This window comes from Triticum aestivum, chromosome 1B (genome assembly GCF_018294505.1).
Source record: "Triticum aestivum cultivar Chinese Spring chromosome 1B, IWGSC CS RefSeq v2.1, whole genome shotgun sequence".
In the NCBI taxonomy this organism is placed as follows: domain Eukaryota; kingdom Viridiplantae; phylum Streptophyta; class Magnoliopsida; order Poales; family Poaceae; genus Triticum; species Triticum aestivum.
The window spans coordinates 660509281-660525915 of NC_057795.1; the positions used below are offsets into that span (position 1 = coordinate 660509281).

General features: G+C 44.9%; 1 protein-coding gene across 1 annotated transcript; it reads left to right on the forward strand.

The window, feature by feature from the left end:
* Window positions 1-2751: 2751 nt before the first annotated feature.
* LOC123146086 (60S ribosomal protein L18a) lies at window positions 2752-5467 on the forward strand. The gene is made up of 4 exons (XM_044565676.1): window positions 2752-2890; window positions 3005-3120; window positions 3220-3283; window positions 4940-5467. Exons 1-4 carry the CDS (start codon window positions 2876-2878, stop codon window positions 5279-5281), a joined length of 537 nt encoding a protein of 178 aa, XP_044421611.1. The 5' UTR covers window positions 2752-2875; the 3' UTR covers window positions 5282-5467.
* The last annotated feature ends 11168 nt before the right edge of the window (window positions 5468-16635 follow it).

A 16635-nucleotide genomic window follows, 5' to 3' on the forward strand; every position in this document is an offset into this window, starting at 1 on the left:
GACTACATCAACCGCATTAACTAACGCTTCCGCTTTCGGTCTAAGAGGGTACATGGACACACTCTCCCGCTCTCGTTGCTATGCATCTCCTAGATAGATCTTGCGTGATCGTAGGATTTTTTTTGAAATTGCATGCTATGTTCCCAACAATCCTAGTGTATGAAGTTGTCCCTGACTAGATCATCATTCCAGGACCAATTATCATTGCCTATCAGATCTAAGACTGTATGGATTATGGCAATACCAACCTGCTCTGATGGCCGCAATGATAACCTCCCCGACAACCATCTATCTTCCCAGATGATACGTCCACGGCCAATCATTTCTTGTTGGCGAATACTTTTAGGAGTGCAGTTATAGTTGTCGCAAGTTACATAAATATTGCATGCAGGCAATGTCGGAAGGTCATAAGATTCTGCGAGTCCACTAGGACAGAAAGCATTTCTGTCATGATCAGGGTACCATCAGTGTGGAATTTGAGGACTTTCATCTCTTCTTTAATTAACTTCGATGTGCTCGCTGCCACTCTTGTGAAATGCTTGATGTTTTAAGTACTTCACAAACTCTAATCAACTTCTCCATACAATGTTGTAAACGAAAAAAAGCTAACTATATTGTATTGTAAACAAAAAAGCTAACGAAAAATACACGGGAAAACCAGAAGAAAAAAACCCTGAGCAGGAAGCATGTTTTTTAATCATTTTTCTCTTTCGGCTTGTGGAAGCAAATATGTGCCTCCACGAGAAGCTAATTTGTGCTTCTCGCAAAAGAAAAAAACACGTTTTCCCATTCCGACAAGCACAGTTGTGCCTCTCACGAAACCAAATATGTGCATCCCGTGAAAGAAATAAACAAATATTCCCTTTTCTGACAACTACGCCTCTCGTCAAAACAAATATGTGCCTCCATGAGAAGGAAATCTATTCCTCCCGTGTAATAAAAAACAAGTTTTTTCTTTCTTTTTTGAGAGGCACAAATCTGTGCCTCCCGTGAAAGAAATAAACAAATGTTCCCTTTTTTTGAGAGAAACAAATATTTCCTTTTCCGACAACTACGCCTCTCGTCAAAACAAATATGTGCCTCCATGAGAAGGAAATCTATTCCTCCCGTGGAATAAAAAACAAGTTTTCTTTTTCTTTTTTGAGAGGCACAAATCTGTGCCTCCCGTCCCGTGGAAGCAAAACAAAATGTTTTTTTCTACTTTTCCAGAAGGCTCCACGGAAGCAAATCCGTGCCTTCACGAGAAGCATATTTGTGCTTCCCATGGAAGAAAAAAACATGTTTTTTTGTGTGTTTTTTTATTTCTTCTCTAAAACATAGGGAAAACCGAGTGCAAATCGAAAAACCGAAAAAAAACCCAACCGAAAACGTGTACAACAAAATAAAAATAAATCCTAATAGAGCGCTCTCATCCAACCAAAATGACCCTTGCCGAGGTCCTGCCAGGGGTACCCCTTGATTAGTTGCTCCAGCAGAGACGTAAAAAGGAAAACAGAAACTACCGACAAAGAGCTTGGCAATACAGCTAAAAAAAAGGGGAATTTGATGATTTGCCACGGCTTTCTTTGCACTTTGATGATTTGCCCTTGTTTTCATTGACACTGATTTTTTCCACACCTTTGCCAAAACTTTGATTATTTGCCCCTGACAAGATGGGTCCACCGTGAAATGTCTAAAATGTCCCTGCAATCCAGATGACGACAGCACAGCCTAGGCCGAGTACCATCTCACCTCTCCCAGCCTCGACCAAACCACGACGATGACCTGCACGAGCCGAAGCCCCCGACCTCCGCGTGCTGTGGAAGCTCCCGGCCGTCCCGACTGTCTCCTTCGCGGGGTGCTCGCGCTGCTAGCCTACCTCAGCAGCTCGGTGTGCTGTGGTGACCACGGTTGGTGAGGCGGCGCTGCTTGGCTACAACTGTATGCCGCGGAAGCTCTCGAACGACACGACGGTTGCCGACGTTGGCGGTGACCCTGACCATAGCCAGCAAGGCGGCGCTACTTGGCTACCACTGTATGTCGTGGAAGCTCTCGGACGACACCACGGTTACCGACGTTGGCGCTCACCCTGACCACAACCAGCAAGGCGACGCTGCGTGCGGCGGCGCAACAAGTAGGCTCGACCTGCGGCTGCCGATCTGGTTGGCCTTCCTCGAGTTAGAGCCTTAGAGGAGATGATGAGGCAAACGCCGCGGCGGGTGCCGGCGCTGCGCGCCACGGCTGCAGCGACCGAGCTTGACCTACAGCCGCGCATGGCAGCCGCAACGACTGGGCTCGACCTGCTCTGGTAGACGGAGATGGGCGTGCATGGCTAGCTGAACATGGCTGTAGAAGCGAACAACATGGCAGCTCGGGCGTCCAACAGGCAAGGGGAGAGGAGCAGCATAGCGAGCCACCGAGGTTGGGGACGAACGGAGAAGTGCAGGCAACAGACAGAGCAGTTCTTGTGAATCGATTCAGTTCAACCAATTTGGGCCGCTTTGATTCAAGGGGTATTTTGGTAATCAGTTCAACTGTATTATATGTAAAACAGAATAAATCGGTTAAAAGGGGCAAATCATCAAAGTTTTGCCAAAGGTGTGGCAAAAATTCAGTGTCAATGAAAACAGTGGCAAATCATCATAGTGCGAAGAAAGCTGTGGCAAATTATCAAAATCCCCTAAAAAAAACTAAACAAACGGCCCAGTGACCCCAATTTCGTCCGGCCCAGAGCAGCCCACTGAACCAGAGGGGCGCGGAGCCCATAAGCCACGGCCCGCTAGGGTTCCACGCCTCCCCACATAAATACTCCTCTGCCTCCCTCTTCCTCCCCCGACGGCCGCCATCTCCTTAGGTTTCAGTTCTCCTCCGCCTCCGGTCTCGAGAGCTCGCCAGAATGGTCGCCCACAGGGTAAGCTCCTCCCCCTCCCCAACCCCCACCCCGCCGTCATCCTCCTGTCCTCTAGATCCGCCGCGCCGTCGATCTTACCCCCGTCGTGGCTGACCTCTCTGTGTTTGCGCGCAGTTCCACCAGTACCAGGTGGTGGGTCGCGCGCTGCCGGCCCCCGGCGATGAGCAGCCCAAGATCTACCGCATGAAGCTCTGGGCCACCAATGAGGTCCGCGCCAAGTCCAAGTTCTGGTCAGTCTCCTCCCCCGACCGACCTCGCGGCGCCATGGCCTCGATCTTCCTCGCGCGTTGGTTTCGTGGGTGCTTATGTGTTTGATTATTTGCGCGCAGGTACTTCCTGAGGAAGCTCAAGAAGGTGAAGAAGGCCAACGGCCAGATGCTCGCCATCAACGAGGTATATCACTTCCCTCTAGTTGCCATGATCCGTGGATGCAACTTTAACTGTGCTGGCTGGTACTAACTGCCGTGGTTGTGCAATAGATCATTTTTTGCACCGTGTTGGTCTTGTGTATGGTGAAGACGCTTGATTTTAGTTGCTGCATAGGGAGGTGTATGCAGCGTTGCAGTGATCTAGCTTTAACCAAACGGTAGATTAACATTGTTTCTGTGGATTGTGCTGAGGTTTGGTGGTTTCTATGGAAGGTCCTTAGTTCCTTAGTAGGTCATCTATATTGGTCCTGACCTCGCTTGTATGTCAGGTTTAGTGTGTGTTCTGTGATGTTGTTGAAATAGGGTATTTGGTAGATTTATACTAGATCATGTGAGTTTTGGCCTAATTTGGTGTGAATATAAATTGAACAAGCCGCTAAATGTTATGTAACAAGTGTTCTGAATTGGTATCAAATGCAATACCCAGTTCACCCTGCTTCTCTTATGTTACAAGTGTTCCGAATTAAGTCCATAGATACTTGATGTCCAGTGCACACAATAGCATTTAGAAATGTGCAAGTATGCTGATTTGATGTTGTTTCTTTTTTCAAAACTCTGCATGTTATTTCTAGTATGTTATACATGTAAAAGGAGAGTTAGAAATGTACAAGTATGCTGATTTGATGTTGTTTCTTTTTTCAAAACTCTGCATGTTATTTCTAGTATGTTATACATGTAAAAGGAGAGTTAGAAAATGTGAATTAAGTGTAACCATCAGTTAGGACATGTTGCTGTCTTTTGGATTTATGTTCCCACCTTTGGATTTTGTGTTTTGCTCCATCTGCTCATCTATTTTCATTATGCAAGAATAGTGTCAATTTATTTCTCTTTATCTTTTGTCATGCTGATCCCTCATATATTACTGCAACTATCATTCAAGCTGTTCCAGTCATCTTTGTAGCAGTATATATCAATCTAGAACTGAGGGTTGTGACAACTTGGTAGCAAAGCCCACATGTGGATTTAAGTGCAGCAGAGATTGTAAGCTCTGGTACCAAGTTGTTGTGGTCCGCAATTCAAGATTGGTATGTACAGTCAGGAAGATCACCGGGCTGGCTTGGCTCATAGTGGGGGTATATAAAGGTTTGGATGACTAAGAAGGCCAGGAATAGATTGGTCAATGATCTTACATAATGAAAATAGATGTGTCTAGCTTCTTAATAGAGCTGGTTGTAACATCAATTCAAAATGGTCGGGATGTAACTCCTAAACATATACCCTACATGGCTCTTTTAACTGTTATTAGGAAGAAAAATATGTGTGCATCAGGAACATTTTCTCTTGTCATTAGTGGTGGCATAGGGGAGTGCCACTTTGCTTATGCATGCTAAAACTTAAAATCTTGTTGAAGCTATTGTAGATCTTAGTATAACAGTGGTTATCCAGTTACTTACTCTTCTGTTATTCTACTATGTAAATGATTGCCAGTTGTTTGATGCACTTTGTTTCTAAGTTAGAGCTGGCCGGTGCTTACTTGTTTTGTTTACTCCTTAGTTTTAATCTGGTGTTGTTTATCTGGATTTTATCCGATCCATGCAGATTCTCCCTGTATGGATGTATTTGATTGTCTTGTCTGCTTATTCTAACAAGCACATATGTCTGTTTATCTCTCTTTTGTCAGATCTTTGAGAAGAACCCCACCACAATCAAGAACTACGGCATCTGGCTGAGGTACCAGAGCAGGACCGGTTACCACAACATGTACAAGGAGTACCGTGACACGACCCTCAACGGCGGGGTGGAGCAGATGTACACGGAGATGGCGTCGCGGCACCGCGTGCGTGCCCCCTGCATCCAGATCATCAAGACTGCGACGGTGGACTTCAAGCTGTGCAAGAGGGACAACACGAAGCAGTTCCACAACTCGAAGATCAAGTTCCCGCTGGTGTACCAGAAGGTTCGCCCACCCACCCGCAAGCTCAAGACCACCTACAAGGCGACGAGGCCCAACCTCTTCATGTGAGCGGGTCCCTACTCTACTGGCCTGTGTGTTTTAGCGTGTAAGAGTTTGAAGATTTTTGCATGTGGAAGTTTTGGTTAAGCACTTAGATGATGTTTTCGGTCGCTAAGGATGCTGCTGCTTTGATGCAACTCTTGACTTTGTTTGGTATTAGTAATGCGCAGCAGATCCATCAACTGCTAGCCCTCAGCTGCTATGTTTTGGTTTGGTCTGCTTTCAAATGCAGTCGACAAGTCTGATGCCTGAAATTATTCCGTGCGCCCACCCTTTTAGGGCTGGTTATTAGCGAATGTAGACTGAAATGAGTTAGCAAACGCATTGAAACTTACATCTGATTCAGGAACGTCTATATGCACATCTTATAGGGAAAATACACAGGAGCTTCAAAACATACCATGAAACGTTAAAAAAAAGGAATTTTGGGTGCCAGATCTACTCCGTGTGGAGTTCCGTGAAGAAATGACATTGAGAGCTCCAAATCCTCATGAGTAGGTACAGAAATTTCTTCATTTCAGGAATAAATAGGCATGGACATACCTGCCTACCATACTGGTTGTTAAGTGAGTGGCATAGTTAAAATGTCGCTGCTTTATTCGGGAAATATCAAAGGAAATGAAATTCGCTACGCCCCCCCCCCCCCCCCCCCCCCCCCCCCGCCAAAGGCCCTGCTGCTTAATTGGCTCGCCGGCAATGCCATTGAGTATGATCATCGAGGAAAAGGAGCTAAGGAGGGTTGCTATCCAATCCCTAAGTTTGCTTGGGAATCCTCGTCGTTGGAGTAGGCAGAGCAAATACCCCCACTTAACAGTGTTGAAGGCCGTGCGGATATCAGCGAGACTGCGAAAATACAAGAAGTTGTTATGAATGCTTGTTGTTTTGATGAAAGTGCTTTGGGTGTTGTAGACGAGACTTGTCACGTGGGGACCAAGCCTTAGGAAGAGCACTCTCGCAATATTTTTTGCAATCGCGTGGATGAGGCTGATGGGTCTATAGTCGGCGATTTGCTTCGCCCCTTCCTTTTTAGACAGAAGCACCACATCCTCGGAGTTGAGCCACTGGAGGTTTGCAGTGTGAAGTGAGTCAAAATTACTAATGTCCCTCACGAGGTCGACTTTGACAATGTTCCAACACTTCTTGAAAAAGAGGCCCGTGAAAGCCATCCGGCCCCGGGGCCTTGTCACTTGGCATGTCATTGATCGCATCAAGGACATCTCTTTCGGTCATCAGGAAGTCAATGCCATGTAGGTCGATTGATTCCAAATTTAGCCCCTCACAGTTGAAATCTTTGCGGCTTTTGGGGCCTCTCTTCATGACATTGGAAAAATGATCTTGGATTAGCTTCTCTCTGGCTTCGTGCTCGGTGACCCACCCCTGCTTGTTCTTACCTTTTGTCATCGCCATTGATTAGCTCCAAAGAATTCTTGAGGTTGCTACGAGAGAGGGGCTCCTTCGTAAAGTTAGGGGAAGGGGAGCCATGAAGAGGATCTCTCTCTCTCTCTACGCGGATGACGCGACCGCCTTCTTGGCCCCAATCAAAAGAGACGTGGACAACCTTGCAAGCATTTTGAGGGGCTTCGGGGAGGCCATGGGTCTATGCACCAATTTCCACAAGAGCTCGCTTGTGCCCATTCATTGCAACCACCTCAATTTGGGTCGCCTAACCCAAGGATTGCTAGCTACAAGGGCTTCCTTCCCTTTGCGATACCTGGGGCTCCCTTTCTCAGTTTGGCAACTAAAGTCGGTGGATTTTCAGTTTTTAGTGGACAAGGTTGCGAGCAAGCTAACAACTCATGAGGGCAAACCGGAAAAGCATCACCACCATCGGACAAACGACTCTAGTCAAGTCCAGGATCACCTCCCAGATGGTCTAGCCTGCCACACCGTTGGTCATCCAGCCGACCATCCTTCTCAATGTAAACAAGCTCGAGATAACTTTCCTATAGTCCGGGTCGAACAAGACGATTGGGGCAAAACGCGAGGTAAATTGGCAGATTATCTGCCGACCACTCCAATATGGAGGACTCGGGGTTCTCAACACCAACAAGTTTACACGTGTTCTCCGGTTGCAATGGTCGTGGTATGGATGGAAGGAGCCTGTCAAGATGTGGGTGGGGATGGAGAACCCATGTGACGAGGAGGACCTAAATTTTTCTATGCTTCCACCACTATCATCGTTAGTAATGGTGCGAAGACCCCGTTCTCGGACTCTCCTTGGCTTCTTGGGAGCAAGCCAAAGGACATTGCCCCGCTCATTCATGAAGCATCCAAGAGAAATAATTGGATGGTTCAGGAGGCCCTCAAGCACAACACTTGGATTTTCAAGATCAAACCTCCTGCCAACATCTCCGTGGAGCACATCACACAGTTCTTTACCCTTTGGGCGCTCTTGCATGAGGTCCAACTCGATGAGCTCTCCGAGGACGACATCCTATGGAAACATATGGCTAGTGGGCTCTACTCGGTGGCTTTCGGATACTAGGCGCAATTCCTAGGGATGGTTCTCCCACCTATGGACAAAATGGTTTGAAAGGCTTGTGCTCCTCGAAAAGTCAAGTTCTTTGCGTGGTTAGCTCTACGAGATATATAGAATCTGGACCGCGATAGATTGGCAAAGTGTGGGTGGCCCAACTGTGATTTTGCCCTGTTTGCAAGGGAGTGCAAGAATATGGGACTCACCTCGTCTACAAATGCCGCTACACCCCAAGGCTTTGGTCCTTGGTCATTGACAAATACCACATTCTCGGGCTTGGCATAACCGCTTGGCCCTTGTTCGACTCGGTTGAGGCTTGGCGGGCAAATACTTGCGACAACGGCACATGAAACTGTAGGATCGAAAGTATGTCTAGAGGGGGGTGATTAGACTACTTGACCAAATAACAACCTTGCCTTTTTCCAATTTTAATTCTTGGCAGATTTTAGCAACTTAGCACAAGTCAAGCAATCAACCTACACATGCAATTCTAGAGTATAGCAGCGGAATGTAAAACAATTGCATATGAAGGTAAAGGGGAGGAGTTTGAGGAGGCAAACACAATTAGGAGACACGGAGATTTTTGAGCCGTGGTTCCGATGGGTGGTGCTATCGTACATCTACGTTGATGGAGACTTCAACCCACGAAGGGTAACGGTTGCGTGAGTCCACGGAGGGCTCCACCCAAGAAGGGTCCATGAAGAAGCAACCTTGTCTATCCCACCATGGTCATCGCCCACGAAGGACTTGCCCCACTAGGGGTAGATCTTCATGAAGTAGGCGATCTCCTTGCCCTTACAAACTCCTTGGTTCAACTCCACAATCTTGTCGGAGGCTCCCAAGTGACACCTAGCCAATCTAGGAGACACCACTCTCCAAGAAGTAACAAATGGTGTGTTGATGATGAACTCCTTGCTCTTATGCTTCAAATGATAGTCTCCCCAACACTCAACTCTCTCTCACTGGATTTGGATTTGGTGGAAAGAAGATTTGAGTGGAAAGCAACTTGGGGAAGGCTAGAGATCAAGATTCATATGGTAGGATTGGAATATCTTGACCTCAACACAAGTGTAGGTGATTATCTCTCAGAAAATGTAAGCTGGAAGTGTAGGCATGTTCTGATGGCTCTCTCCACGAATGAAGAGTGGGTGGAGGGGTATATATAGCCTTCACACAAAATTTAACCGTTACACACAACTTACTAAACTCGGTGGGACCGAATCGTTAAACTTGGTCAGACCGATTTAGCAAATAATGTGACCGTTAGGACTTTCGGTGGGACCTACATGTCAACTCGGTGGGACCGATGTGGTTAGGGCTGGGGCATACCATAATCTCGGTGAGACCGATTACACAAACTCGGTGGGACGATTTTGGTAATAAGCTAACAAGAGAGTTGGTCAGACAAACTCGATGGGACCGATTCGCTCATCTAGGTTAGACCGAAACGTTATGAAAGGGAAACAGAGAGTTTGCATTGCAGTCTTGGTGGGACCGATCGCTCATCTCGGTTGGACCGAAACGTTACGAAGGGAAACAGAGAGATTACAATCCCATCTCGGTGAGACTGATATCCCTATCGGTGAGATCGAAAAGACTAGGGTTTGTGGCAGTGGCTATGGCATCTGAACTCGGTGGCGCCAGATAGAAAGAATCGGTGGGGCCGAGTTTGACTTTTGGTTTAGGTCATATGTGGATGTGAGAAAGTAGTTGAGGGTTTTGGAGCATCTCAGTAAGAATTTTGAGCAAGAACCTCATTAAGCAACACCTCACCCCTCCTTGACAGTATTGGCTTTTCCTATAGACTCAACGTGATCTTGGATCACTAAAATGGAAAAAATAGAGTCTTGTGCTTTGAGCTTGAGCCAATCCTTTTGTCCTTAGCATTTTGAGGGGTCCACTTTTCTCATCCATGCCATGCCAATCATTGAGCTTTCCTAAAATATTTTCCTTGAAATAGCATTAGCTCAATGATCTATATGTTGTTAGGAATTACCAAAACCACCCAGGGATAGTTGCACTTTCAATCTCCCCCTTTTTGGTAATTGATGACAACATATATATCAAAGCTTTGAAAAATGATAATAAGATTGAAAAACATTGTCGCTTTGAGAAGTATGTGAAAAGTAAGAGCTCCCCCTAAATTTGTGCATTATTTAAGATTTGCTTTGGACTGCAAATGCACAATGAGTTAGGATCATGGGTTACTCTTCCACGTCACATACATCTTGGTGGAGTGCTTAAAATGATAATAGTTAAACACATGCACTCATCACCAAGCAAAGTGAATGATCATATGAGAATATGAGAGATAATATCATCCAACAAGCATTAATGTAGCATAGCATATGATCAAACACATGATCATCCAAGTATCTCACAAAAGACATAATGTATCAAGCAAACAAGCAAACAAGAAGTTCAACCACCAAAAATAAGAGAGAACAAAAGCAACACTCTCTCTCGAAGCCTATGATCTATACATTTTTCTGCCCCTTTGGCAACAAGTTACCAAAAAGTTCATAGAAAATGCATAGTGCTAAACGACTCTCAGGCTTGATCTTCAGGTGGTGGTGTAGAGATGACTCCAAGGACAAAAGCATCAGTCGATGAAGATGGAGCTGGTGGAGTGACTGCTGGAGCTGGTGGCACTGAAGCTGTAGCTGGTGCAGATGATGTAGCTCTGGTATCTGGGATAGGCACTGCAGCAGATCTCTGTCCTCTGGGCACCCTAGCAAATGCATGTGTAGTAGTCTTGCCCTTCTTCTCCTCCAATTCCTCCTGAAGTTGCTCAATAACTGATTGGATCTCAGTGACCTTCACATCAAGATCATAGAACTTCTGCTCGATGATTCTCTCCAAACTCTCCTGGTTTTGAGTCAGGGTGGCCAAGCCCTTCTCAATCCTCAAGGTGGAGGCAATCAAGTAGCCAAGCTGATCTTGCTTGCTCTTCAGGAAATACTGAGATGCCTCTTCAGCAGTTGGCATCCTAGTTGCTTTCTCAGCCCTTGCTTTCTCCTTCTTCTCTTGTGCTTGCACAGATGATGGTTCATTCTCATCCATCACAATGGTGTTGTCCTCAAAGTCAGGGTAGATGGGCAAGTGCTCTTTATCAAAAAGATATGTGCCAGTGCCCATCTTGGAGTTTATGAGCTCCTGAATTTGTGGGGCATATCCACATGATCTCTTCTGATCAGCAGCAGACCTTTTGATTGTTTCCACAATCAGACTCATGACTTTGAATTTCTAAGGCACATCAAATATATGTAGCATGTTGATTGCATGGCCTCTGATCATCTTGTGATCTCCTGACTTGGGCAACAGAGTGTGCCTTAAGATCCAGTTGATAGTTAGCAATCCTGACAACAGATAATGTACTGATCCAAGCTTATGTGTCTCTAGAGCAGCATCTGGGATCTCCCTATACATTTGAGCCATAGAGTTGTGGTCTTTCTTCTTGGTGGCATAGACATCCAAGTCATCCTCAGTCTCCTTTGGAGCATTTATCAATTCAGACCATTCCTCAACTGTAGATTGGTACCTTGTACCCTCAGACATCCAGACAATTCTCCCATCTGGGTAGAAGTGAGTTGTAGAGTAAAACTGCATGATGAGCTCATCATTCCACTTGGTGAGCTTCTGGCCAACAAAGTCATCTACTCCACAAGCGTTGAAATTGTCATACACTCCTGGATAATGCTCTTCATTCTTCTTGATCTACTCCCAGTCAACCCATCTCATATCACATACTATGGGCTTCTTGTCAAGCAAAACTGTCTCATAGAAATCCTGCTGTTCTTTAGTGTGAAACCTGTAGTCCACAACAGTTCTTCTTCTGACAGCATAGGGATCAGTTTGTCTCCACAGTCTCAGACCTGCATCCTTCCTGAGCTTCATGTCCTCAGCTACTGGATGCGCATCATTATGATCAGGGATCTTAGGCTTCAACTTTCTCAAAACAAGTGATTCATCATCTTCTTCATCATTAGCTGCCTCAGGCACTAGGGCCTTGTTCTTTTCTTCAGCTGGTATGTTCCTAGTGCTCCTCTTAGGTGCAATCTTGGGCTTAGGAGCAGCAGCTTTGGGAGCATCTTTGGGCTTAGATGGAGCAGCCCCTGATCTGATTGCATCTCCCATCAACTTCTGAGCTTTAGGTGCTGGTGCAGCAACCTCTTCCTCTTCTTCCATCATAGAGGGCTTTCCAACAACTCTGGAAACTGTCTTCTTCCTTATCCTAGTAACTACCTTGGGCAGGTTACTAGGTGTGCTCCTGCTACCCTCATCTAAGGTACTGGAGGGACTAGTGCCCTCACTCATCTGTACTTGCTCCTCTGACCTGTTCTAACTGTCACTCTGATCTGACATGATGCAAACTTCTGACAGCAGACCCTGCGAATAGATGTGGATGAGGTAGAGTAGATGAGCATCACCAAGTACGAATATTTTTGCAAAACATTGAGTCAAAAACTTAGTTTTAGTTTTCCAAAGAAAGCATTTCGGAGCTACCGATTTGTAAACTCGGTGATACCGAAGTAGCTTTTGGAACCTAAACTAGTGAACTCGGTTGGACCGAGTCACAGTTCGGTGGCACCGAGACTGCTAGGGTTTCATAGAGAATCGATATTGGTCACACCGATTTGCAATTCTCAGTCGGACCGAGAACCACATGTGCAATAGCCTAAGCCAAATCGGTGAGACCGATTTCTACAACTCGGTCGGTCCGAGATGAATTCGCGGAAACCTAACCCTAAATTTTCAATCCAAGTCTAAACTATGGAGTATTTTCGCTGGATAGGAAGAGTTCAATCGTGGCAAGATTTATGGCAATGCAATGTGCTAGGAATCAGAGTGAGAATAGCACAAAGATCAAGTCCATACCCTAATGTGACGGTGGACTTGCTACGGCGGCAACGATGGAGCTGAATTCTGTTGACGGCGGCGGAGACCAGCGGCGGGAGGTCGCTGGCGACGAGGAGGATGATTCAGAGACCCGATGAGGCAGAGCAGGCTGTGCACAGGCAAATAGTTTCAAAAGAATTTCCAAAAAAATCACCCGTGAGTATATATAGCCTGACCGTGTTGGTGTGACCGAGTGAAACAACTCGGTGGCACCGAGATGCAAAACTGCAAGCAGTTGCTGCAACTCGATGTGACTGAAAAGTTCAAATCCGTTGCACCGAGATTGAAAACCTAGATCAACTTAGTGATCTCGGTATGACCGAAATGGATGAATCGGTCAGACCGAAATGCACAAAGAGGTTTTGGAAGTTTAAGTCTTTGACAAATCGGAAACTCCGAGTGCTCCTCACACAGAGTGGTTTGAATCTGACTTGATCAAACTTTGTGATATAGCATGAATAGAGTATGAGACAAGAAGAGCATAGATAGCTAGAGAAGATTCTTAGGCATTCTTGTCCATCCACTTGGCAAAAGAAAAGAAGCCAAACAAGCAAAACAACAAGTGGATGTCCTCGAATGAGTAAAATATGCAAACGACATGCTCACACAATAAAATGGCAAATGAAATATGTGACAAAGCATGCACAACCAATTCTAGCATCTATCAAGCAATTGGCGATGACTAGGTCATCTATATATGAGTATATTGATTTAGGAGTCAAATGAGAACATTTGATCATAGGTCATACTCATCGTTTAAGCACAAGTGGGGTTACCACTTTTTCATAAAGCATTGTTATGTTCACACCATTAGAGTTGCTTTAGCTCAATTCTTAGAGTAAAGCTCCCCCTAGATGTGAGATTCCCCCTTAGAGGGATGAACTAACCTTGGGTTTTGTCAATGATGACTTCATGTAGGTTTTGAAGATGTGGATGCTCTATGTTGATGTAGATCATTTGGAGCAATCCTTTGGAGTGAGTTGTACTTTCAATACCTACATAGGTTAGTCCCACAAGGAACAAACAAGGATATCCATAGACATAGAGTGATGCGCACACAAGAAGATGTCTATGAAAGCTTTAGGTTACCTTGTCCCTTGTCTTACCAACAAGAGGGTTTGTGACTCCATGAACTAGTGCAAGATGTGGAAGTTGATTGCACTTGTCCTCGCCAAAATGATAAGAGTGAGGTATATTGGCAGAGTCACCCTCAAGAACTCTCTAGTTCTTCTTCTTCGGGATCCACACCATCTTGATAGGAATCCTTGGGGTTGAAGTCGTTCTTGATGAAGTAAAACTTGATGTAGTCTTGGGAACCCACTTGACCAAGGCCTTAGGAGCTTCTTCAAATGCATCAATCTCCTCTTGAAGCTTGTCCTTGCCTTTCTGCTTGTGGTCTTGTGGTGGAAGATCATCTTGAGCTTGTGTCCCTTTGAAAGAAGTAGGATCATACTTCTCTTGTTGAGGAACAAACTTCGTCTTGGGGTATTGATCTTCTTCTCACTCGACTCCATTGGCATTGAACTTCCGTTCAAAACCAACACCTTGGTTCTTCCGGTGCCTTCCTTGCTTGCGTACATTTTCCTCAAATTGCTTACTCCCAGCAAGGCTCTTGTAAACACCTTTCTCTATAATTCCCTTCAATAAGCTATTTTCTTGCTCAAGTGTAACTTGGCTAAGAGAATCATTAGTGGAATCAAGAGAACTATTAGAAGCAACAACATTAGATTTAGCATGATGATTGTTGTTACTACTAGAGGAAGAATCCTTTTTGTTACTAGACTTGACTTGTGGCATGTAAGTAGAGAAGAGTAAATGCTTGGCAATGTAAGAAGAACTTTTCTTGCGAAGATCATCATTGATAGCCTTTAAGAACTCATGCTCTTGCTCAAGGTTGAGCTTCTCAAAGCGTAACTTCTTATGAGTCCTTAAATGTTCTTGATTATCTCCTAAGATAGTTTCATGAGCTAACTTAAGAGTGTTTAGTTCTTTAGTTAGGAGCTCATGCTCTTGCTCAAGGTTGGGCTTCTTAAAGCGTAACTTCTTATGAGTCCTTAAAAGTTCTTGATGATCTCCTAAGATAGTTTCATGAGCTAACTTAAGAGTGTTTAGTTCTTTAGTTAGGAGCTCAATCTTCTCCTTATCATTGTCATTCGTTTCATCTTGATTATCATGATTATATGACGTTTCATCATAGTATTCATCACTAGAGTTGTCAATAAGTAAATCATCATCACCTAGCAAGTCATCTTCATTACTATTGAAATCAACATACTCGGGGTGTAATACCTTTGGGCATTTAGCCATGAAGCATCTTCCAAGTCCTTCATTTGGTGAGTCAAATATGTCATAGGAGTTGGTTGACACAAGTGCTAGTCTGGCAACACCTTCATCTTGAGTATGTTCTGAGTCGGAGTGATAGCTTCTCTCGGAGTGATGGTCGGAGTCGGAGCCAGATACCCATTCACCAACATGAGCTTGATGTCTTCGTTTTGTATAGATCTTTGATGACTTGTCCTTCCTTTCTGAATCCTTGCTTCTCCGGGATGTTCTTCGTTCATAACGATCATCTCTACTCCTCCTCTCTCTTGGTGGTGATTTTTCTCATCTACTTCTTCTCTTTGGGGATTCTTCTCTTCTTTTGTAGGGAGCCGTACACTCATTGGAATAGTGTCCGGGTCTTCCACAATTGTAGCAATTACGCTCACGACTCGAAGATCTTTTGTCATTGTTGGACCTTGACTTGGAACTTCTTTCCTTGCTTCTACTCTTGTAGAATTTGTTGAAGTTCTTCACCATTAGGCTCAATTCTTCATTGAAGGTTTGTTTCTCACTTGATGATGTGGGAGCTTCACATGAGGCTTTGTAAGCACCACTTGACTTGTTGTGAAGCTCTTCCTTATCCTTGAGTGACATCTCATGAGCAACAATTCTTCCAATGACTTCCGTTGGCTTGAGATTCTTGTAATTGGGCATCATTTGGATCAATGTGCACACGGTATCATATTTTCCATCCAAGGCTCTTAGGATCTTCTTGATGATGAATTTGTCGGTCATCTCTTCACTTACTAAGCCGGCAATCTCATTTGTGATGAGAGCAACCATAGAGTACATTTCAGCGACGCCTTCACCATCCTTCATCTTGAACTTGTCAAGTTGACTTTGAAGCACATCCAATTTGGATTCCTTGACGGAGTCAGTACCTTCGTGCATGTCAATCAAAGTATCTCAAATTTCCTTTGCATTCTCAAGACGGCTGATTTTGTTGAATTCTTCGGGGCATAATCCGTTGAAGAGGATATCACAATCTTGAGTATTGTATTGCAGCATCTTCAATTCTTCCGCGGAAGCTTCACGGTTCGGTTCTCTCCCATCAAAGAATTCACCTTGCAAGCCAATATAGACAATAGTCCAAACGGCGGGGTTATGTCCAAGAATATGCATTTTCATCTTATGCTTCCAACTAGCAAAATTAGTACCATCAAAGTAAGGACCTCTACCATGGTAATTTCCCTCACTAGACGCCATACTCTCCTAGGTTGTGAAACCAAGGCTATGACTGCCAAAAGCTATGGAAATCAAAGCAAATGGAGACCAAAGCTATAATATCACTTGTAGGATCGAAAGTATGTCCAGAGGGGGTTGATTAGACTACTTGACCAAATAAAAACCTTGCCTTTTCCCAATTTTAATTCTTGGCAGATTTTAGCAACTTAGCACAAGTCAAGCAATCAACCTACACATGTAATTCTAGAGTATAGTAGAGGAATGTAAAACAATTGCATATGAAGGTAAAGGGGAGGAGTTTGAGGAGGCAAACGCAATTTGGAGACACGGAGATTTTTGAGCCGTGGTTTCGATAGGTGGTGCTATCGTACATCCACATTGATGGAGACTTCAACCCACGAAGGATAAGGTTGCGCAAGTCCACAGAGGGCTCCACCCAAGAAGGGTCCACGAAGAAGCAACCTTGTATCCCACAATGGCC

Coding starts and splice junctions, on each gene's coding strand:
- LOC123146086 (XM_044565676.1), top strand. Junction 3,121..3,219: donor CGCGCCAAGTCCAAGTTCTG/GTCAGTCTCCTC, acceptor ATTTGCGCGCAG/GTACTTCCTGAGGAAGCTCA. Junction 3,284..4,939: donor AGATGCTCGCCATCAACGAG/GTATATCACTTC, acceptor CTCTTTTGTCAG/ATCTTTGAGAAGAACCCCAC.